The 24,307-nt window shown below is 46.1% G+C and overlaps 1 protein-coding gene across 2 annotated transcripts; it reads left to right on the top strand.

The window, feature by feature from the left end:
- The first annotated feature begins 2,270 nt into the window (after nucleotides 1-2,270).
- On the top strand, nucleotides 2,271-23,535 carry LOC135535797 (WW domain binding protein 1-like). 2 transcript variants are annotated; one of them, XM_064962224.1, is made up of 7 exons: nucleotides 2,271-2,637; nucleotides 15,076-15,117; nucleotides 16,149-16,193; nucleotides 17,538-17,561; nucleotides 17,871-18,018; nucleotides 18,323-18,484; nucleotides 19,251-23,535. In XM_064962224.1, exons 1-7 carry the CDS (start codon nucleotides 2,587-2,589, stop codon nucleotides 19,898-19,900), a joined length of 1,122 nt encoding a protein of 373 aa, XP_064818296.1. In that variant the 5' UTR covers nucleotides 2,271-2,586; the 3' UTR covers nucleotides 19,901-23,535. The 2 variants fall into 2 exon arrangements, with proteins under 2 accessions (XP_064818296.1, XP_064818297.1); XM_064962225.1 differs by lacking the exon at nucleotides 17,538-17,561.
- Nucleotides 23,536-24,307: the final 772 nt, after the last annotated feature.

Below are 24,307 nucleotides of genomic sequence, written 5' to 3'. Positions count from 1 at the left end.
GTGAGAGGGAAGGGGTGTGAGAGGGCAGGGGTGTGTGAGGGCAGGGGTGTGAGAGGGAAGGGGTGTGAGAGGGTAGGGGTGTGTGAGGGAAGGGGTGTGAGAGGGTAGGGTGTGTGAGGGAAGGGGTGTGAGAGGGAAGGGGTGTGAGAGGGTAGGGGTGTGAGAGGGAAGGGGTGTGAGAGGGAAGGGGTGTGAGAGGGCAGGGGTGTGTGAGGGCAGGGGTGTGAGAGGGAAGGGGTGTGAGAGGGCAGGGGTGTGTGAGGGCAGGGGTGTGAGAGGGCAGGGGTGTGTGAGGGCAGGGGTGTGAGAGGGAAGGGGTGTGAGAGGGTAGGGGTGTGTGAGGGCAGGGGTGTGAGAGGGAAGGGGTGTGAGAGGGTAGGGGTGTGAGAGGGAAGGGGTGTGAGAGGGCAGGGGTGTGTGAGGGAAGGGGTGTGAGAGGGAAGGGGTGTGAGAGGGTAGGGGTGTGAGAGGGAAGGGGTGTGAGAGGGTAGGGGTGTGTGAGGGTAGGGGTGTGAGAGGGCAGGGGTGTGAGAGGGCAGGGGTGTGAGAGGGCAGGGGTGTGAGAGGGCAGGGGTGTGTGAGGGAAGGGGTGTGAGAGGGAAGGGGTGTGAGAGGGTAGGGGTGTGAGAGGGCAGGGGTGTGTGAGGGAAGGGGTGTGAGAGGGAAGGGGTGTGAGAGGGTAGGGGTGTGAGAGGGAAGGGGTGTGTGAGGGAAGGGGTGTGAGAGGGAAGGGGTGTGAGAGGGTAGGGGTGTGAGAGGGTAGGGGTGTGAGAGGGTAGGGGTGTGAGAGGGTAGGGGTGTGAGAGGGTAGGGGTGTGAGAGGGTATGGGGTGTGAGAGGGTAGGGGTGTGTGAGGCGAGGGGTGTGTGAGGGTTGGGGTGTATGAGGCGAGGGGTGTGTGAGGGTTGGGGTGTGAGAGGGTAGGGGTGTGAGAGGGTAGGGGTGTGTGAGGGAAGGGGTGTGAGAGGGTAGGGGTGTGAGAGGGTATGGGGTGTGAGAGGGTAGGCGTGTGTGAGGCGAGGGGTGTGTGAGGGTTGGGGTGTATGAGGCGAGGGGTGTGTGAGGGTTGGGGTGTGGTAACTGGTAACCTACGGCATAATAAATGTTGCTAATGTCAAGATTAGTGGCGGTGGTAAGTCCTGTTCTGCTCATCTACTCTTCCATGGCGACATGCATAGTGTCATAATGCCCATCGTGCTAACCAGGGCCCTGCCCAATCACCAATACCCAGTGACTCACTAGGAAGATTACATACTGCACACACACACACACATACACTCTTGCATGAACACATACCCAGGTGCACACATACACACTTGCGTGCTTGAGCACACGCACACAGCATCGTTGGCTGAGACCATGAAAACCTTTAAAATTACCGCAACATTTGATTTGCTGTAAAAATTAAATGAATATTGGCAGAAATAATTGTAGAAATGTGTGAAAATAAAAGCGTTAGGTTCAATGATGGATATCCATTACATTAGATGAAAATGTTCCCAATTATTTCTGTCAATATTCACTTCGGTAATTCTACCGCAAATCAAGCATGATCATCTCTTAATTGTAAAGGTTTTCATCACAGCTATAAAAGTAGGGCACCAAAATGACATTTCCAATAGTCTGCTCCCACCTTGTGGACAATAGGAATGTTGCGGCGTTTGTTCCGTAGATTTCCCCAAGTACTTATGTAAGGCACTTTCTTTCTATGGATTTGGTGGTAGGATAGGATAACCTGTCCTACATAAAACAGCTGCAGTTCACACACACACAGGGGTTTTGTACACTTTACACGTGTAGGGGTATGTACCATGCAAGTAATAAGCAACACATTGTTGTCTCAGTCAATGTACAGCGTGTGTAATAACACACTGCTGTTTTCTTGTATCACTTGGAATGAAATGTGTACGTCCCCCTCTGACGTTATCTATTTCAACATGCATGTCTTTATCGGGTGACCTTGGCAAAGCATCCTTACCCCATCCCTACCCCTCACGGTGGCTGAAACAATTAGGCCCCTATAAAAAGAAATAGAAAATATGTTGCTTGCAAATCTACACAATGCAAGACATTGAATTTGGAATCAAAGTCGTTGAAAACGGAGCTTTACTAAGCAGCAATCTCCTGTTGCCAGGAGCCGGAGATAGACCGGCGACGTCCAATCATCTGCACAGCCCTCTCCTCTTTTCCTAGTTTGAGAGGGCTGGAATTACATGACATCATTTAAACAGCGCCCCCGTACCACCAACGAGCAAAAAAGAAAACTTGAATCCTCACTCCTCCATCTTCCCACGAGCTGGAAGAGAAAACACCTGAGGGTCGTTTGCCATTGGGGCGCTTTCCCTTCCCTTGTCGATATCGCGCAGCCTGTACCATTATTGGATTGGCCGCGGCGGTATCCCCGATATTATCGGATCCGGGGAGGGGCGTTCTCTCCGCTCGGGGAATGGCGGAGCAGCAGGCTGCTGTGCTGAGGATCCAGTGTGGGAGAGAGATGGGGATTTAGCACAATAAGATAGATCCCAGTCCTCTCTGTTCTCCACTCTCTCTCTCTGTTGTCGTTCTAAATCTCTGCCGCCCCTGGCCATGGATCCAGAAAAAACGTTGACGTTCTGCCTTGGACTCAAAGCAGAGGCGGTATGTTGACTTACAGATTTTGTATTATCAACATCTTCGCTTGATGTGATTGCTGTGAGTTATGGTGATTTTGTCAACAACTGGGCAATATTATACTGCAGGGGTATTAGGATACTGTGAATGCCGCCGTGATGTTTTCTAAGAAATGTTCATAGATTGCACGGATTTGTTGTCATACCGTCGCTTCAGTGGATATCTGTTATTGTTGGAAATAATTCAATTGATATTGCAAAAAATATTTAGGCTTCACAAAACTAAGGTTTTATGGACAGTCTGAAGTTCAAGTTTTTCCTAAATCAGGCCATTTGAGCATAGATAGACTTGTTGTACAGCACACACACAACTGCATGATTAACCTTTCATTTACGTTTTCATTTAAGATGTGTTGCTGATATCTGAAAGTTGATTTCCTCATCTCATTGTCTGGAAATTAATTTGCTGTAATGCACCAAAGAATGACCTCAATGTTACACAGCCCATAATTAAAAGTGCTTTTAGCTCCCGGCCCTCATAATAAAGGTAATTTATAACCCCTCTGCCAATGGTGAAATACTATAGTGCTGATTCAATGAGCTATAGGCCTCGGGCCGGGATAATGCAGGGCTGAAGCCCCTGGGCCACAGGGGGCAACAAAAAACAACAACTATGAAGGCAATACAGTGCATTCAGGAAGTATTCAGACCCCTTGACATTTTCCACAGTTTGTTACTTTACAGCCTTATTAGAAAATGTATCAAATAAAATAAAATCCTCAGTAATCTACACACAATAACCTATAACGGCAAAGTGAAAACAGGCTATTATATGTTTTTGCACATTTATTAAAATGAAAAAACAAAAACAGAAATACCTTACTTATATAAGTATTCAGACCGTTTGCTATGAGACTCAAAATTGAGGTCAGGTGCATCCTGTTTCCATTGATCATCCTTTTGATGTTTCTACAACCTGATTGGAGTCCACCTGTGGTAAATTCAATTGATTGGACATGATTTGAAAAGGCACACACCTGTACATATAAGATCCCACAGTTGACAGTGCATGTCAGAGCAAAATCAAACCAAAGAGGTCAAAGGAATTGTCTGTAGAGCTCAGAGACAGGATTGTGTCGAGGCACAGATCTGGGGAAGGGTACCAAAAAATGTCTGCAGCATTGAAGGTCCCCAAGAACACAGTGGCCCTCCATCATTCTTAAATGGAAGAAGTTTGGAACCACCAAGACTCTTTCTAGAGCAGGCTGCCCGGCCAAACTGAGCAATCGGTAGAGAAGGGCCTTTGACAGGGAGGTGAACAAGAACCCGATGGTCACTCTGACAGAGCTCCAGTGTTCCTCTGTGGAGATGGGAGAACCTTTTAGAAGGACAACCATCTCTGCAGCACTCCACCAATCAGGCCTTTATGGTAGAGTGGTCAGATGGAAGCCACTCCTCAGTAAAAGGCACATGACAGCCCACTTGGGGTTTGCCAAAAGGCACCTAAAGACTCTCAGACCATGAGAAACAAGATTCTCTGGTCTGATGAAACCAAGATTGAAGTCTTTGGCCTGAATTCCAAGCGTCACATCTGGAGGAAACCTGGCACCATCCCTATGGTGAAGCATGGTGGTGGCGGCATCATGCTGTGGGGGTGTTTTTCAGCAGCAGGGACTGGGAGACTAGTCAGGATCATTGGCAAAGATGAACAGAGCAAAGTACAGAGAGATTCTTGATGAAAACATGCTCCAGAGTGCTCAGGACCTCAGACTGTGGTGAAGGTTCATCTTCCAACAGGACAACGACCTTAAGCACACAGCCAAGACAACGCAGGAGTGGCTTCAGGAAAAGTCTCTGAATATCCTTGAGGCCCAGCCAGAGCCGGGACTTGAAGAATGGGAGAAACTCCCCAAATACAGGTGTGCCAAGCTTATAGAGTCATAGCCAAGAAGACTCAAGACTGTATTTGCTGCCAAAGGTGCTTCAACAAAGTACTAAGTAAAGGGTCTGAATACTTATGTAAATCTGTTTTTTATTTTTTAATAGATTTTGCTTTGTCATTATGTAGTATTGTGTGTAGATTTATGAAAGGGGAAAAAATCATGAATTGTTGAATAAATCTGTAACGTAACAAAATGGAGTCTGAATACTTTCCGAATGCACTGTATACACTATATACATTAGATATGTAGTATATTTCTTAAACCGCCAACCACAGGAAGACTCAGGAGCCCACTCTCAATGAGTGTAGGCAGCCTGCTGCCGCTCTGCTAATCATCAGATGGGGGAGGACAGGAGGTAGGGGGACACGTGGGTAACTGGGGCAACATTCGCACCAAATATCAGCTCCAGCTTGTTGCTATGTGACCATAGACATATAATCCATAGAAGGGCAATGGGTCGGACGGCGGCGGGGCAGGGGGCTATAAAAAAACAAAGCCCCGGGGGGGGGCTATGATTTCTTACCCCGTCCCTGTATAGGCCTGGAGGTCTTCTCGGCATGGCTAAACACACTGTATATACAGAACAGTGTGTTGCAAGTCAGCTACTAGAATATGTGCAATTACCGTTCTTAAGAGGATCTTTACATTGATTGTAGGCTTAGTTGTAGTGGGTAGTAGTCATGTGTTAGTGTGCATGTTAAAAAAGTTATCTCCGATTGAATACACTCACTAAGAAGAAAACTCCGCTATTGTAGGTGCTTACTATCATAGCTGAATTTCTCGCTCGCTCGCACTCACACACACACACACACACACACACACACACACACACACACACACACACACACACACACACACACACACACACACACACACACACACACACACACACACACACACACACACACACACACACACACACACACACACACTGTTGACTGTCCATCAGGCATTGTGCTATGAACGTTCCCAATCATTTATCTTCTGATGGTAATAATATATCTGTTGAGGAGGACAAGGTTTCTTCATAACTTCCACTGGTCACTGTTGAAGTGGTCTTAGCTAACGGTCTCTTCTGCCAGAAGAGCAGCTCCTTTGTATCTGTCCAGGATGCTCCTGCGGTCATATTAGCTCGTAGAAAAAAGGGTTCCAAAAGGATTCTTCGGCTGTCCCCATGGGAGAACCCTCTTTGGTTCCATGTAGAACCCTCTGTGGAAAGGGTTTTCTGTACATGGAACCCAAAAGTGTTCTACCTGGAACCAAAAAGGGTTCTTCAAAGGGTTCTCCTATGGGGACAGCCAAAGAACCATTTCAGGTTGGTTCTAGATGGCACCGTTGTTTCTGAGTGTATAGCCTATTGTGTAAGAGGTGCCTGGGTTAACCAGGTCTCCACTCAGTCTGGCTTGTTTTCTTACTCTCTTTACAGGACCACCATTCCTCACAAGGCCAGCCACACACACACACACACACACACACACACACACACACACACACACACACACACACACACACACTGGTGAACGGGCAGGAAGTGAGGAAGTGTGTTAAGCTGTTTGTCTCGCTGTCTGTCTGTGGCTTTGCGCCGTGGTTAGGTGTTAGTGTGGGAGACATCTACAACTTGTAGTAGAGGTGTCTTGTGGTTTTTTACATGGTCTCGGGGGATGTTTGAATGACCTCTTCAGATCCAGTAATGTATGATGTATGATGTGGTGGGCTAAACCACAGACTCTCAACTTTACAGAGTGGAGGCCAGTGATATTACACAATTTCTCTTCCTGTAGATAAGACTGTTTGCCTGCCTGAAATCCCCATTTCCAGTGAAATGCATTTACTGAGTTGTCGTTGCCGATCACTCTCAGTCAGATACAGTAGGTCTTATACTCCCAGTCAGATACAGTAGGTCTTATACTCCCAGTCAGATACAGTAGGTCTTATACTCCCAGTCAGATACAGTAGGTCTTATGCTCCCAGTCAGATACAGTAGGTCTTATACTCCTAGTCAGATACAGTATGTCTTATACTCCCAGTCAGATACAGTAGGTCTTATACTCCCAGTCAGATACAGTAGGTCTTATGCTCCCAGTCAGATACAGTAGGTCTTATACTCCCAGTCAGATACAGTAGGTCTTATGCTCCCAGTCAGATACAGTAGGTCTTATACTCCCAGTCAGATACAGTAGGTCTCATATTCCCAGTCAGATAAAGTAGGTCTTATACTCACAGTCAGATACAGTAGGTCTCATATTCACAGTCAGATACAGTAGGTCTCATATTCCCAGTCAGATACAGTAGGTCTCATACTCCTAGTCAGATACAGTAGGTCTCATATTCCCAGTCAGATACAGTAGGTCTCAAACTCCCAGTCAGATACAGTAGGTCTCAAACTCCCAGTCAGATACAGTAGGTCTTATGCTCCCAGTCAGATACAGTAGGTCTTATACTCCCAGTCAGATACAGTAGGTCTCATACTCCTAGTCAGATACAGTAGGTCTCATACTCCCAGTCAGATACAGTAGGTCTTATGCTCCCAGTCAGATACAGTAGGTCTTATGCTCCCAGTCAGATACAGTAGGTCTTATGCTCCCAGTCAGATACAGTAGGTCTCATACTCCCAGTCAGATACAGTAGGTCTTATGCTCCCAGTCAGATACAGTAGGTCTTATACTCCCAGTCAGATACAGTAGGTCTTATACTCCCAGTCAGATACAGTAGGTCTTATACTCCTAGTCAGATACAGTAGGTCTTATACTCCCAGTCAGATACAGTAGGTCTTATACTCCCAGTCAGATACAGTAGGTCTTATACTCCCAGTCAGATACAGTAGGTCTTATACTCCCAGTCAGATACAGTAGGTCTTATACTCCCAGTCAGATACAGTAGGTCTCATACTCCCAGTCAGATACAGTAGGTCTTATACTCCCAGTCAGATACAGTAGGTCTCATACTCCCAGTCAGATACAGTAGGTCTCATACTCCCAGTCAGATACAGTAGGTCTCATACTCCCAGTCAGATACAGTAGGTCTTATACTCCTAGTCAGATACAGTAGGTCTCAAACTCCCAGTCAGATACAGTAGGTCTCATACTCCCAGTCAGATACAGTAGGTCTTATGCTCCCAGTCAGATACAGTAGGTCTTATACTCAATTCTACAGTAACCAGTTGACAGTCCTGCTGACACTGTTGACAACATCTCTCTTGCTCTCAGTGGTAATCGTATCAAACTGTCAATACTGCAGTCTTCATCCTTGTTACATCTTGAGTCAAGATGGACTGGTATAAGTTGCAACCAACCTAAAGAGCAATTGTTCTTTTTTTTCCCATTTCTCAGCCAATCGCAATTTCCAATGTGTTGGGATACATCTTACTTTAACCCTGAACCTGACCCAAAAATAACCTGAAAGCTGTTGCCCATCAACAGAGTTACAGTTGATAGTTTGTTGATAGATCTGTAGAACACATATAGGGAACTATCCAAATATAGTGTGACCAAACAATGGGATAGAAGATTATCTAGATGTTTTCTAAAATCTCTGGTATTCCGTTCACACTGTCCAGTAACAGTACATTACTATCTTCACTCCTCTAACCAGGCTAACAACTGCTGTTAGTGGTCCTGCCGATGACAGAGTGGGGTTTCCAGTCCGGAGCTGCCTGTGTAATGTTTATCCCAAACGAGTCTCACACTCCTCTGCTACGGCTGTGTGTGTCCCTCTGTGTGTGTGTGTTGCTCTGCTACTGTTTGATCAATACCTGGCACAGACGCCAGCTGCTTGTCCTCCCCCTGTACTCTACTGCTGCAGTGCCTCACTGTTAGAGAGCAGCAGGAGTTGGATGGATGGAGACTACTTGGAGGACTCTGGGTCAACCCTGATAGGGTGTAATAGTGTGTAATAGTGTGTAGTAGTGTGTAGTAGTATGTACTAGTTTATAGTAGTGTGTAGTAATGTGTAGTAGTGTGTAGTAATGTGTAGTAGTATGTACTGGTTTTTAGTAGTGTGTAGTAGTGCGTAGTAGTGTGTAGTAGTGCGTAATAGTGCGCAGTAATGTGTAGTAGTGTGTAGTAGTTTGTAGTAGTGTGTAATAGTGTGTAATAGTGTGTAGTATTGTATAGTAGTTTGTAGTAGTGTGTAATAGTGTGTAGTATTGTGCAATTGTGTGTAGTAGTGTGTAGTAGTTTGTAATAATGTGTAGTAGTGTGTAGTAGGGTGTAATAATGTGTAATAGTGTGTAGTAGTGTGTAGTCGGGTGTACGTTTGTAATAGTGTGTAGTAGTTTGTAATAGTGTGAAGTAGTGTGTATTAGTGTGTAGTAGTGTGTAATAGTGTGTAGTAGTTTATAATAGTGTGTAGTAGGGTGTAGTAGTGTGTATTAGTGTGTAGTAGTTTATAATAGTGTGTAGTAGGGTGTAATAATGTGTAATAGTGTGTAGTAGTGTGTAGTCGGGTGTACGTTTGTAATAGTGTGTAGTAGTTTGTAATAGTGTGAAGTAGTGTGTATTAGTGTGTAGTAGTGTGTAATAGTGTGTAGTAGTTTATAATAGTGTGTAGTAGGGTGTAGTAGTGTGTATTAGTGTGTAGTAGTTTATAATAGTGTGTAGTAGGGTGTAATAGTGTGTAGTAGTTTATAATAGTGTGTAGTAGTGTGTAATAGTGTGTAGTAGTTTGTAATAATGTGTAGTAGTGTGTAGTGGGGTGTAATAGTGTGTATTAGTAGTTTATAATAGTGTGTAGTAGTGTGTAATAGTGTGTAGTAGTTTGTAATAATGTGTAGTAGTGTGTAGTAGGGTGTAATAGTGTGTATTAGTAGTTTATAATTGTGTGTAGTAGTGTGCAATAGTGTGTAGTAGTGTGTAGTAGGGTGTAATAGTGTGTATTAGTGTGTAGTAGTGTGTAATAGTGTGTAGTAGTTTATAATAGTGCGTAGTAGGGTGTAGTAGTGTGCATTAGTGTGTAGTAGTGTGTAATAGTGTGTAGTAGTGTGTAATAGTGTGTAGTAGTTTATAATAGTGTGTATTAGTGTGGAGTAGTGTGTAATAGTGTGTAGTAGGTGTAGTAGTGTGTAATAGTGTGTAGTAGTTTGTAATAATGTGTAGTAGTGTGTAGTAGGGTGTAATAGTGTGTATTAGTGTGTAGTAGTGTGTAATAGTGTGTAGTAGTTTATAATAGTGTGTAGTAGGATGTATTAAGGTGTAATAGTGTGTAATAGTGTGTAGTAGTTTGTAATAATGTGTAGTAGTGTGTAGTAGGGTGTAATAGTGTGTATTAGTGTGTAGTAGTGTGTAATACTGTGTAGTAGTTTATAATAGTGTGTAGTACGGTGTAGTAGGGTGTAGTAGTATTAGTCAGACATGTAGAGTAGCTACAGTTTTAACTATGTGTGAAGGTTAAAATGGATGATTTCCCTAACTAACTGATTTGAAATCAGTCATTGTCATTAGCTACTGACTAGTTTCTGTTAGCCTGCACTAGTACCCTCAAACTACACTCTGGACCTCCAAGACAGTCCACTGCTTTTCTTCATTGTTCCCCTCTAATCCTGGGACACCAGGTGGGTGCAATTAATTATCAGGTAGAAAACCAGCAGGCTCCTAACCATGTTAAGGTCGAATAACCCTGATCTAGTATGCGATTGGGGCTCCATTATGCAACGTGCTTATTGGTGATTATGGGATGACACCAATACAGTGCAGGCTGGGGGGTGATAGTCCTAGTACCAAATCTATGTGTGAGTTCAAACAGTGCTGGGGAGAGAGATGCAGTGTTGGGGAGAGAGATGCAGTGCTGGGGAGAGAGATGCAGTGCTGGGGAGAGAGATGCAGTGTTGGGGAGAGAGATGCAGTGCTGGGGAGAGAGATGCAGTGCTGGGGGAGAGATGCAGTGCTGGGGAGAGAGATGCAGTGTTGGGGAGAGAGATGCAGTGCTGGGGAGAGAGATGCAGTGCTGGGGAGAGAGATGCAGTGCTGGGGAGAGAGATGCAGTGCTGGGGAGAGAGATGCAGTGTTAGGGGAGAGATGGAGTGTCCAGGAGAGAGATGCAGTATTAGGGAGAGAGATATGCAGTATTGGTGAGAGAGATGCTGTGTTAGGGAGAGAGATGCAGTGTTAGGGAGAGAGATGCAGTGTTAGGGAGAGAGATGCAGTGTTAGGGAGAGAGATGCAGTATTAGGGAGAGATATGCAGTATTGGTGAGAGAGATGCCGTGTTAGGGAGAGAGATGCAGTGTTAGGGAGAGAGATGCAGTGTTAGGGAGAGAGATGCAGTATTAGGGAGAGAGATGCAGTATTAGGGAGAGAGATGCAGTGTTAGGGAGAGAGATGCAGTGTTAGGGAGAGAGATGCAGTGTTAGGGAGAGAGATGCAGTGTTAGGGAGAGAGATGCAGTATTAGGGAGAGATATGCAGTATTGGTGAGAGAGATGCCGTGTTAGGGAGAGAGATGCAGTGTTAGGGAAAGAGATGCAGTGTTAGGGAGAGAGATGCAGTATTAGGGAGAGAGATGCAGTATTAGGGAGAGAGATGCAGTGTTAGGGAGAGAGATGCAGTATTAGGGAGAGAGATGCAGTATAGGTGGGAGAGATGCAGTGTTAGGGAGAGAGATGCAGTGTTAGGGAGAGAGATGCAGTATTAGGGAGAGAGATGCAGTGTTAGGGAGAGAGATGCAGTGTTAGGGAGAGAGATGCAGTGCTGGGGAGAGAGATGCAGTATTAGGGAGAGAGATGCAGTATTAGGGAGAGAGATGCAGTATTAGGGAGAGAGATGCAGTGTTAGGGAGAGAGATGCAGTGTTAGGGAGAGAGATGCAGTGTTAGGGAGAGAGATGCAGTATTAGGGAGAGAGATGCAGTGTTAGGGAGAGAGATGCAGTATAGGTGGGAGAGATGCAGTATTAGGGAGAGAGATGCAGTATAGGTGGGAGAGATGCAGTGTTAGGTAGAGAGATGCAGTGTTGGGGAGAGATATGCAGTATAGGTGGGAGAGATGCAGTACCCAGTGCAGCCTGGCCAACAGAGACCCAACGTCAGCTGACATGCCGTCCGGTCAGACTGAGTCGGGTGTCAAAAAAAGCCCAGTGTCTCCGTCCATGTGAGCATTGTGTCCTCTGTGGCTGGACCCCCGCAGCCCACTGCAACACTAAACAGAGGCATTTTCCTTTTACTGTTATGCAACCGTCCTCCTGTCTGTCTGAAATGTACACACACAGGCGTTGTGTTGCGTTGCGTTCTGTGTGTTTGACGTAGACGTGCCGAGTACAATGGAGGTATTGTATCTGGGGGTTGTAAGCGTGAAGTGGGCTCGCTCACTGATTTCCAATGCAGATATACTCTGGTATCTGGGATGTTAGCACGCTTACAAGTGATCACAATCGCATGGCTCTTTTTTGGTTATGCAAATCCTTTAGCCAATATGTGCTTTTGACTTGATTAATGACTAATCCTTTCTACAGGAACTGTCCTGTTCCACAGTTCATGTGAATGCTGGGTCGTGTTCAGTAGGAATAACATGTTTTAACTGTGGTCAATCAGGGAAGTTAGTACCAACTCAACTTGCTCAATAAGAACATAGATTTTCATTTTCCCTTGCAACGTGTACCCTACTACTGAACATAACCCTGTCTGTAAGGGCCTGTCTGTCTGTAAGGGCCTGTCTGTCTGACTGTCGGGCTGTAAGGGCCTGTCTGTCTGTAAGGGCCTGTCTGTCTGTAAGGGCCTGTCTGTCTGACTGTCAGTCTGTAAGGGCCTGTCTGTCTGTAAGGGCCTGTCTGTCTGTAAGGGCCTGTCTGTCTGACTGTCTGTCTGTAAGGAGGTGCCAGGCTGGGAAATTGATAAATGATAACCTGAAAATGACATCACGGTTGTTTTGGACTCAGGGTACCTTGTTGTCCCCTGTCACTGCAGGAACACTGAGAGGTTGTTTGTTTGTGTGTGTTTGTGTGTATCAGGTTGAAAGTGTGTCGGGGGTTGACTGTGGTGGCCCTGGATAGTTGATCTTTTAGGCCCATCCACAGTCAGGCTGTCTGGATAGGTGAACATCCACAGTCAGGCTGTCTGGATAGGTGAACATCCACAGTCAGGCTGTCTGGGTAGGTGAACATCCACAGTCAGGCTGTCTGGGTAGGTGAACATCCACAGTCAGGCTGTCTGGATAGGTGAACATCCACAGTCAGGCTGTCTGGATAGGTGAACATCCACAGTCAGGCTGTCTGGGTAGGTGAACATCCACAGTCAGGCTGTCTGGATAGGTGAACATCCACAGTCAGGCTGTCTGGGTAGGTGAACATCCACAGTCAGGCTGTCTGGATAGGTGAACATCCACAGTCAGGCTGTCTGGATAGGTGAACATCCACAGTCAGACTGTCTGGATAGGTGAACATCCACAGTCAGACTGTCTGTATAGGTGAACATCCACAGTCAGGCTGTCTGGATAGTTGAACATCCACAGGTGAATTGGGGTCAGGTACGGGCAATTCCAGTGTTATGGATGTGACATTTGCATGCAAAATCACAAACTAAATGGCTCACAGAATTGACATACAAAACGTAAAGAAATGTGTGTGTATAGTACCACTGGGGGGACCGTATACCCCAAAACACACTACTAAATATTGGCACTGGGGGGACCGTATACCCCAAAAACACACTACTAAATATTGGCACTGGGGGGACCGTATACCCCAAAAACACACTACTAAATATTGGCACTGGGGGGACCGTATACCCCAAAAACACACTACTAAATATTGGCACTGGGGGGAACATATACCCAAAAACACACTACTAAATATTGGCACTGGGGGGAACATATACCCAAAAACACACTACTAAATATTGGCTCTGGGGGGAACATATACCCAAAAACACACTACTAAATATTGGCTCTGGGGGGATCGTATACCCAAAAACACACTACTAAATATTGGCTCTGGGGGGACCGTATACCCCAAAAACACACTACTAAATATTGGCTCTGGGGGGACCGTATACCCAAAAACACACTACTAAATATTGGCTCTGGGGGGACCGTATACCCAAAAACACACTACTAAATATTGGCTCTGGGGGGACCGTATACCCCAAAAACACACTACTAAATATTGGCACTGGGGGGACCATATACCCAAAAACACACTACTAAATATTGGCTCTGGGGGGACCGTATACCCCAAAAACACACTACTAAATATTGGCACTGGGGGGACCGTATACCCAAAAACACACTACTAAATATTGGCACTGGGGGGACCGTATACCCAAAAACACACTACTAAATATTGGCACTGGGGGACCGTATACCCCAAAAACACACTACTAAATATTGGCTCTGGGGGGACCGTATACCCCAAAAACACACTACTAAATATTGGCACTGGGGGACCGTATACCCCAAAAACACACTACTAAATATTGGCTCTGGGGGACCGTATACCCCAAAAACACACTACTAAATATTGGCTCTGGGGGGACCATATACCCCAAAAACACACTACTAAATATTGGCTCTGGGGGGACCGTATACCCCAAAAACACACTACTAAATATTGGCACTGGGGGGACCGTATACCCCAAAAACACTACTAAATATTGGCACTGGGGGGACCGTATACCCAAAAACACACTACTAAATATTGGCACTGGGGGACCGTATACCCCAAAAACACACTACTAAATATTGGCACTGGGGGACCGTATACCCAAAAACACACTACTAAATATTGGCACTGGGGGACCGTATACCCCAAAAACACACTACTAAATATTGGCACTGGGGGGACCGTATACCCCAAAAACACACTACTAAATATTGGCACTGGGGGACCGTATACCCCAAAAACACACTACTAAATATTGGCACTGGGGGGACCGTATACCCCAAAAACACACTACTAAATATTGGCACTGGGGGGACCGTATACCCAAAAACACACTACTAAATATTGGCACTGGGGGGACCGTATACCCCAAAAACACACTACTAAATATTGGCACTGGGGGGACCGTATACCCCAAAAACACACTACTAAATATTGGCACTGGGGGGACCGTATACCCAAAAACACACTACTAAATATTGGCACTGGGGGGACCGTATACCCCAAAAAACACACTACTAAATATTGGCACTGGGGGGACCGTATACCCCAAAAACACACTACTAAATATTGGCTCTGGGGGGACCGTATACCCCAAAAACACACTACTAAATATTGGCACTGGGGGGACCGTATACCCCAAAAACACACTACTAAATATTGGCACTGGGGGGACCGTATACCCCAAAAACACACTACTAAATATTGGCTTATAGGCATTACAAATGTTAAGTGAACTGGACAAGGTTTTATGGGGAGACTGTATTTATTAGATTTATTAGCTAAACTGTAAATACAGATCGAAGGTTTGGTCTCTCTCTCTCTCTCTCTCTCTCTCTCTCTCTCTCTCCCTCTGATGTGCAGCCAGTCTGTCAGTCAGTCTGGCTCTGTCTGTGTAAATGTCAGCTGTATTAACCCCCCCCCCCCTGTTCTCTCTTCTAGATGACCATCTCCCTGCAGGGGCCGGGAGGACCAGCAGCTACGGTAAGGAGTCTAACCTTTCAATATGCAGTCATTCATTCACAGCAACCAACACAACACATAGAAAGGAACTAGCGGTGGGAGGCAAACCATTAACAATAAAAGGGTTGGGAGAGAGGGAGAGAGAGGGAGAGAGAGGGAGGTGGAAAGGGGTAGGGGACGGAACTAATAACAGTACAACACTGAAGATGAACTGGGAATGAAGACAAGGGAGGGAGGGAGGGAGGGAGAACTAGGGGGTTAACAAGCAAAATTAAGTAAAGAGGGATGGAGAGAGAGGTGGAGGGGTGAAGAGAGAAAGGGATGGAGGGGGGACACTCGAGGGCTAACACACATTCTGAAAAAACAAGGAATGTCCATTTCACACTGTGTTGCTACCTGCTCTCAAAGCTGCAGGGTTTCTACATATTGGATCTGCTGTTTGTCCAGCTCCTGTGAAAAAGGTGTGGTTGTGTATACTGCAAAACCCTCTCCTGGTATCACTAACACGCTAACTAACCTTGAAATAACACGTAAAACAGCCTCGGACTTATGTACCTATAACACGCATCTTCAGCATGATATCCACTATGGATTAGATAACAGGCCTCAATGCCAAAATCCTAAAGTATCCCTTTAAGTACTTCACTCCTGCTGACCCACAGTCTTCACTCCTGCTAGCCCACAGTCTTCACTCCTGCTAGCCCACAGTCTTCACTCCTGCTAGCCAACAGTTTTCACTCCTGCTAGCCCACAGTCTTCACTCCTGCTAGCCCACAGTCTTCACTCCTGCTAGCCCACAGTCTTCACTCCTGCTAGCCCACAGTCTTCACTCCTGCTAGCCCACAGTCTTCACTCCTGCTAGCCCACAGTCTTCACTCCTGCTAGCCCACAGTCTTCACTCCTGCTAGCCCACGGTCATGTGGATGTTTTGGTCAAAGTGGTCAAACCAGTAGCCTAGTGATTCAGCGTTTTTACATTACACGTCAACGATGATGAATGTGTGGAAAGACCAGATTAAGACTTCCTAGATAACGTTTAATTTCTCATTGCAGACGACTGTGTCTCCAAAGGGTTCAGACATGGGAACCATCAACAAGGTTAGAGATGTATTCTGTTTATGTCTGCTATCCACGGTATCTCAATAAAACATACAGTGCATTCGGAAAGTATTCAGACCCCTTGACCTTTTCCACATTTTCTTACGTTACAGCCATATTCTAAAATGAATTCAATAGTTATTCCCACTCGTCAATCTACACACAACACCCCATAATGACAAAACAAAAACAGGTTTTAGAAATGTTTGCTCATTTATAAAAAAAAATTACACAAGTATTCAGACCCTTTACGCAGTACTTTGTTGAAGCACCTTTGTCAGTTATTACAGCCTCGAGTCTTCTTGGGTATGATGCTACAAGCTTGGTACACCTGTATTTGGGGAGTTTCTCCCATTTTTCTCTTCAGATACTCTCAAGCTCTGTCAGGTTGGATGGGGAGCGTAACTGCAGTTATTTTCAGCTCTCTCCAGAGATGTTCGATCAGTTTCAAGTCCGGGCTCTGGCTGGGCCACCAAAGGATACATTCCCACAGCATGATGCTGCCACCAACATGCTTCACCATAGGGATGGTGCCAGGTTTCCTCCAGACGTGACGATTGTCATTCAGGTTTCATTAGACCAGAGAATCTTGTTTCTCATGGTCTGAGAGTCCTTTAGGTTGCCTTTTGCCAAACTCCAAACGGGCTGTCGTGTGCCTTTTACTGAGGAGGGGCTTCTGTCTGGCCACTCTACCATAAAGGCCTGATTGGTGGAGTGCTGCAGAGATGGTTGTCCTTCTGGAAGGTTCTCCCATCTCTACAGAGGAACACTGGAGCTCTGTCAGAGTGACCATCGGGTTCTTGGTCACCTCCCTGACCAAGGCCCTTCTCCCCTGATTGCTCAGTTTGGCCGGGCGGCCAGCTCTAGGAAGTGTCTTGGTGGTTCTAAACTTCTTCCCTTTAAGAATGATGGAGGCCACTGTGTTTTTGGGGACCTTCAATACCCTTCCCCAGATCTGTGCCTCGACACAATCCTGTCTCTGAGCTCTACAGACAATTCCTTCGACCTCATGGCCTGGTTTTTGCTCTGACATGCACTGTCAACTGTGGGATCTTATATAGAGCGGTGTGTGCTTTCCCAAATCATGTCCAATCAATTTAACTTTCCACAGTTGGACTCCAATCAGGTTGTCGAAAACATCTCAAGGATGATCAATGGAAACAGGATGCACCTGAGCTCAATTTCGAGTCTCATAACAAAGGGTCTGAATACTTATGTAAATAAGGTATTTCTGTTTTGTATTTTTGTTATATGTTTTCTAACATTTCACTTTTCACACTTTGTCATTATGAGGTATTGTGTGTAGATTGATGGAGGAAATGTTTTTTATTGAATCCATTTTAGAATAAGGCTGCAGCGTATCAAAAGGTGGGACAAGTGAAGGGGTCTGAATACTTCCTGAATGCACTGTGTCTACCTGGTTAAGTAAAGGTAATGAATACATTTTGGTTTGACGCTACCACATCTGAGCCACTCAACTTTTCAAGGGTTTGATGACTAGTTAAGTAGTTAAATCAGATGAGATGGCGCTGGGCTGGAACAAAAAAGTGCAAACCTGGGGGGTACTCGTCTCCAACCCCACAACTGGAAATTTGAGAAACACCCTGCTCAAGCTAAACGACCATGTTGTTGTTGTTTACCATGTACGTTGTTGTCATGTCATGTCTTGTCCACTAGGGGGTGAAGGACCAAGCTGGCTCAGGCAGCCAGCCCATACTCAGTCATAAGTACTGCCCTGGTGTCAACAACAACCCAGGCTACCTGTGTGAGACCGGCCACTGCTGTGGGGAGACAGGATGCTGCACCTACTACTACGAGCTGTGGTGTGAGTAACAACCAGTCAATACCAGCCAAGAGGCTTGTCTTGTCAGCATTTGCTGTCACACAGCTATACCGATGCATTGTGGTATGTAACCAGACCAGATCGGGAGTTTAACATGAGCAAGCCCTTAAGGCTGGTCCTCTGATCAAACTGAAAATGGTTTGTCTTATTATGGTATAATAAATATCAATTTATAAAAGCCTTTTCAACAGTATAGCTACCAGAGGCTGTTCAATAATTGGGATTAATAAAGTTGCTTGAATTCAATTCAGTATTGCCAGTGTCTCTGTGTGTCTGTATCCTGCAGGGTTCTGGCTGCTGTGGACCATTGTGATTCTGTTCAGCTGTTGCTGTGCCTACCGCCACCGGCGGGCCAAGCTGCGTGTCCAGCAGCAGCAGAGACAGAGGGAGATCAACCTGATCGCCTACCACGGAGCCTGCAACTACCCTGCGTCCATGTTGGACCTCAGTACGTATAGCTACGCTCGCCTCTCTCCCCGGTCCTTTCATTGTCTGCGTCACCTTATCGTCTTATTAGCAGGACCTGGGTTCAAATAGCATTTGAAATGTTTGCTCATTTGCTTGAGTCTGTCTAGGGTGCTAGATTGGTTGGATTTGAACTTTTGGGACTATTCCATTGGCTGCATTGTGCCAGGGAAGGTCAAGGAAGTACAACTTATAGCCCCGATGCAGTCTTCTTAATTTTATTTTCAAATGTAAACAACTCCGGATATATTTTTGTATAATTTGTTTTCCTGAGCCTCCTCTTTCCATTGAAATGCTCAGTCTGATTGTGTGGGCGTGTTGATACAAATGTTAATTTACAGTATTTACATACGCAACCCTGACTGGCGGATAGGAGCGTCTAGACTCTATAGAGCCTAGACTCTAGTACCTCTCCAAAGTAGGAGGATACATATGCAAATAAAAGATGACTAGTCATTGGTCAGAATAATCAGATCTGATTGTGATGTCATGATCTGGGCCAAAAACTCCATCTCGCCTGAACAGGCTGAAATTCCAGGCTCTTACACAAAAAGGGCATTATCATAATTTTGTCAATTTCAGAGTGTCATTTCAACCTCATAGTGTGGAAGTATCATTAAAAAAACAAGGCTTTTGAATGCGCTGCACAATGACTATTTTGGAGTTTGGTGTCTCAGTCCCTATTGCTGGTCATGTAATCCTAGTGGTTAGGAGATGAAATTGATTATCTGTCATGTGTTATACTGTAGGTTTCCTGGCCTCCTTCAAGCTGCCGTCCTATGAGGAGGTGGCAGCCCAGCCCCCCTCACCCCCTCCATCCTACAGCTCCGTCTTTGCTCTGCAGGGGGCGATGGGGGGCGCCACCGCTTACACAGCCACCCCTTACGGTTCAGCCTACCCCCATCACCACCAGCAACAACCCCTCGGCCCTCCCCCCTACTTGGTTAGCTCCAGGGCGGGCCCCAGCGGTGCCGGTGGTGGCCTGACCTCATCTCAGAGTTCAGACAACTACACCAGCTGCTCCTGCGAGTCCTGCTCCCTCCTCACCTCCCCATCCAGCACCTCCTTCTCTGTCCAGGTGACCTACGAGACGGATAATACCAGCCATGCCTCCACGCCCGGTAGCGAGGTTGGAGGAGGAGGGAGGGAGGTCCTGAGAGGCTTCCCCAGGGAGGGTTCATCTCTGGAGGGAGTTGTGTCTGCCAGGTCCCCTTTGTCTCCTGGAGGATATCCAGCTCCTCCTCTGCCCCCTCCTCCACCTGAACGTCTACCTACACCTTCTCCCACAACGTCTTCTCCTCTCCCTCCCACTCTCCCCCTCCCAAACTATCTTCTCCCTCTCCACTTCCTCCTTCACATCATCCGCCACTCCCTCCACTCATCCTTATGGACCCCCTGACTGTGCTGGCTGAGCAGAGAGGGGTGGAGGGCGGCCTGAGTGAAGTGGGGGTCACAGAGAGACAGAGCCCTTCCATCCTCTCTCCCCCCAAGCCCACCCAGTCTCCCCCCAAACACGCCCTCTTCTCCACCAACGTGGACTTCTTCGAGCCCGTGGAGAAAGACAAGAGAGAAGAAGAGGATGAGGAAGAGGAGGATGAGGATCATTTCCGTCACCGCCGGCTCACAGGCGACTCCGGCATCGAAGTGTGTCGCTGCCAAGTGAAGAACGAGGAGGAGGATGTGGAGAAGAAGGTGGAAGAAGATCAAGTTGGAGGAGGGGATGGAGAAGAGGAGGCGGATTTCCTCCATGACAGTGTGGACTGTTCCCTCCGAGCGCAGCAGGTCGCCCAGTGTGGCCACGCCTCCTCGGCCATCCCCAGGGGCGGGGACGCCATCATCACCGTGGAGTCGTCATGAGGACAGCCAATGAGGGCCAAATAATTTGGTCAGGTGACCAAAAACTCACTTGACTGACAACAAATGGAGCCAATTGAGCTTAAAAGTGTTTACTTTGACCCAGTAGCACCCCCTACTGTTCAAACCAGGAAGGAAGCCAAGGCCCACATCAACTAGTATGGGCCTGCTTGTGTTAACGGCTTACTGTAGTAATGTGAAGTCACCATAGTAACACAGAGGAAGAGGATCATCACAGCCTTCTAATTGAAAGGAGGAAGGAAGTCGTTACAGAGGGAGTTGGACAGTTTATCTGTGTTGATCTTTCTGACGGTCATTATCATTCTGTCCCGCTGCGCTGCCACCGGGAACAAAGACACCTTTTATTATTTCTCAAAGTGCAGAAACCAATGCTGCAGTGAAACTGCTAATTATACTCTCTCTCGCTCTCTCTTTCTGTCTCTCTGTCTTTCTGTCTCTCTCTCGCTCTCTTTCTGTCTCTGTCTTTCTCTCTCTCTCCCTCACTGTCTCTCTGTCTCTCTCTCTCGCGCTCTCTTTCTGTCTCTCTGTCACTCTCTCCCTCTCTGTCTCTCTGTCCCTCTCTCCCTCTCTGTCTCTCTCGCTCTCTCTTTCTGTCTCTGTCTTTCTCTCTCTCTCCCTCACTGTCTCCCTGTCTCTCTCTCCCTCTGTCTCTCTCGCTCTCTCTTTCTGTCTCTCTCTCCCTCTCTCTCTCCCTCTCTGTCTCTCTCTCCCTTTCTGTCTCTCTCTCCCTCTCTGTCTCTCTCTCCCTCTCTGTCTCTCTCTCTCTGTCTCTCTCTCTGTCTCTCTCGCTCTCTCTTTCTGTCTCTCTGTCTTTCTATCTCTCTCTCCCTCTTTCTCTCTCTCTTTCTCTCTCCCTCTCTGTCTCTCTCGCTCTCTCTTTCTGTCTCTCTGTCTCTCTTTCCCTCTCTGTCTCTCTGTTTCTCTTTCTCTCTCGCTCTTTGTCTCTCTGTCTCTCTCTCTCCCTCTCTGTCTCTCTCGCTCTCTCTTTCTGTCTCTCTGTCTTTCTGTCTCTCCCTCCCTCTCTGTCTCTCTCTTTCTCTCTCCCTCTCTGTCTCTCTCACTATCTCTCTCTCTCTCTTTCTCTCTCGTCACAGGAAGAGGAGCAACAGCTGCATGAGACAGTATAAAGTCAGCATAATGTTCACACAGTCTCCCTCGCGCACACACACACACACACACACACACATACACATACACATACACACACACACACACACACACATACACATACACATACACATACACATACACATACACATACACATACACATACACACACAACAACCCACCTGCTGTGTCTGAAGCTCTGCTGCACCTGCCCTTTTGCTTTGCAAAAATACCTCCTGCTTTCTTCCTCTCCCCATCATCCCATCAGAGTACTGTTAGCTCCTCTTCTCTTCTCCTCCTCTCCTCCTCTCCCATCCCTCTCTCTCAGAGCAGCCTGCCTTTGACGAGGGCCAGTGGTTGATGTTGCTGTTGGATGTACAGTCATTGACAAGGTGAGACTGGGTCTAGTCCAGTAACAAGCTGATACAGACTGACCTCACTGTCTGACACCCACATTGACCTGTTGCGCTGCTGCTCAGACAATCGGCAATCTGCAAGGCAATAATGACATGAACAATGATTATGACGATGGACAATAGCCATTGAAATCACTCCAAGACTGTCTGACTGTCCGTTGGATTCTGAGTGGTCAGTGACAAGAATATGAACACTGAGAAAGAGGTAGTGTGTACAGTTACAACACGCCAAGACTTTGCATTGGTTTTCTGATACGTATTCTAGTGCTGTTTCACTGTTAGCTGATAGTACACATCCAGACTTTGTCCTTTTCTGACATTTCAAAAGAGGAATTGTGGTGTGTATTTCTCCCAAGGTTTAGAACTATGTGGACTGATCTTAGTGTGCTCTCTACCCAATCTACGCCATCTTCTCTCTGTCCTCTTGCGATGGAGTTTCCTTATCTGCTCAATTGCTCATTCAACAGCCTAACTCTAACTTTAAACCTTCACCTATGATATTGAATGTAATCATTTGCATATTAGCAACACCAAGCAAAGGAAGTGGAATGGAAAACTTGAACTGGAAATGAAGTGCTAAATGGACGAAGGACTGTTCATATCAGAAGTTACAGCTTGGATTTCAAGGCATTGCACTTGATTTTCGTCATCTGTATTGAAGTGCCCCTTTTGTCGTGATCTAGACTGTTTCATCCTAAATAGTGCCCTCTCCCATATTGCCCTAGACCTAGAGCGAATGGAGGAGTTGTTTTGTGAGCTGTTCAAACTGGAACCACGTCAGGGCTTTCTCTCGTGTGCTTTGCTGTTGTGTGTTTATGTTCATTTTTAATAATCATGAATCATTTATTTTTTCATTCAACAGAACCATTTTACCATAATCGGATTGTTACAGATTGAGTACTCACTAGTCAATTACAGCGATCAAAATATACTGCCGAATGTTATTGTGCTGAACAGGCGTAGTGTGAAAATGAGACAAATCACAGCTTTCATTTCATGTTGTTGTTATTGTCACATATATAGTTATCTGAAGGCTACATTGAGTTTCTCTGGTAACAAGCAGTGGCTTGTAGGAATGGTTGCCATGGATTTCCCATGTACTGAGTCCTGTTTGAGACCCAAGCCTGACTTCAAAGCTATTGACCTCTAGATTGGCTCAGCTGCAGTAGATTGATTTGAATACTGTAACCAGTTGGACTATTCTCTGCGACTAGCATCAAAGTGATGATGGAGATCTTGTTATCTGGGCTGGAGAAATAGCATGTTAACTCTGAGTGTGACAACAACCACAGACAGGAGATGATCCTTGCATTTCATTTTCTACATCTCTCTTTCACCACGATGTGTGCGCGTGTGTGTGTTTATGTGTGTGTGTGCATGGGTGTGTGTTTGTGTAAAGCTCTTATTCGGTAGCTTATGTAGAATTACAGTTATTGCTGATGAGTCACTCGCTCCCACTGGCTCATTCACCTGGGTGGACACTTCTGGGAAAATTTTATTTTTTTTATACCAGATTTCCATGTTCACACATCCTGTATGGTTAAAGAAAACATTGTGTACGTGTGAACGGTGGGACTCAGAGGCTATCACAAAGCATGATGTCATGTCATCACGTCAGTCAGTGCAGCCGCATAGCTGAGCATGGGGGGGGGGGGATAGGGGGAGGGAGAGAGAGACGGGGGATGGATCGAGATGGGGAGAGAACAAGAGAGAGAGGGGGGAGAGAAAAGGGGGGAGAGAGGGAGAGTGAGAGGGGGAGAGAGAAAGGAAGAGAGAGGGACAGAGATGGAGAGAAAGGGGGAGAAAAGGGGGAGAGAGAGAGTGATAAAGAGAGAGAGAGAGAGCGAGAGAAAGAGAGAGAGAAAGAGAGAGAGAGAGAGAAAGAGAGAGAGAAAGAGAGCGAGAGAGAGAGAGTGAGAGAGAAAGAGAGCGAGAGAGAGAAAGAGAGAGATAACATGAACAGCCAGTTGGCTCATTGCTCATCTGTGTCTTGCTGACGGAGAGGCTGTTTTTCATGACTAAGTATTTGGGTTCTCCTCTGTCATGTAGTACTGTCCTATGTGTGGTTGTCTTCTAGTCGTATACCCAAACCCATGTTCAGCAGTACTATTTCAGCAGTCTCTTTTTTAAAGATATTCACAGTACAACTATGAAACCCATGTTCAGCAGTACTATTTCAGCAGTCTCTTTTTTAAAGATACTCACAGTACAACTATGAAATCCGAGACGTGCAAAAGAAAAGGTACATGTTTAGCAATAGAATGGCATTAACTGTTATCCCTTCCTCTGATCATTATAGGTTGAAAACTGGTTGTAATCAAGTTGTAAACCTGTTATAATGACAACATTTACCTGTCGATAGTGATCAATGACTTGTGAAACTGCATTTTAATAAGAACCATGTCTGT

The sequence above is a fragment of the Oncorhynchus masou genome, unplaced genomic scaffold (genome assembly GCF_036934945.1).
Source record: "Oncorhynchus masou masou isolate Uvic2021 unplaced genomic scaffold, UVic_Omas_1.1 unplaced_scaffold_518, whole genome shotgun sequence".
Classification (NCBI taxonomy): Eukaryota; Metazoa; Chordata; class Actinopteri; order Salmoniformes; family Salmonidae; genus Oncorhynchus; species Oncorhynchus masou.
This window is presented reverse-complemented; position numbering and strand designations above follow the sequence as displayed.

Coding starts and splice junctions, on each gene's coding strand:
- LOC135535797 (XM_064962224.1), top strand. CDS start 2,587: ATGGATCCAGAAAAAACGTTGACGTTCTGCCTTGGACTCAAAGCAGAG. Junction 16,194..17,537: donor ACATGGGAACCATCAACAAG/GTTAGAGATGTA, acceptor AATCCATTTTAG/AATAAGGCTGCAGCGTATCA. Junction 18,019..18,322: donor CTACTACTACGAGCTGTGGT/GTGAGTAACAAC, acceptor TGTATCCTGCAG/GGTTCTGGCTGCTGTGGACC.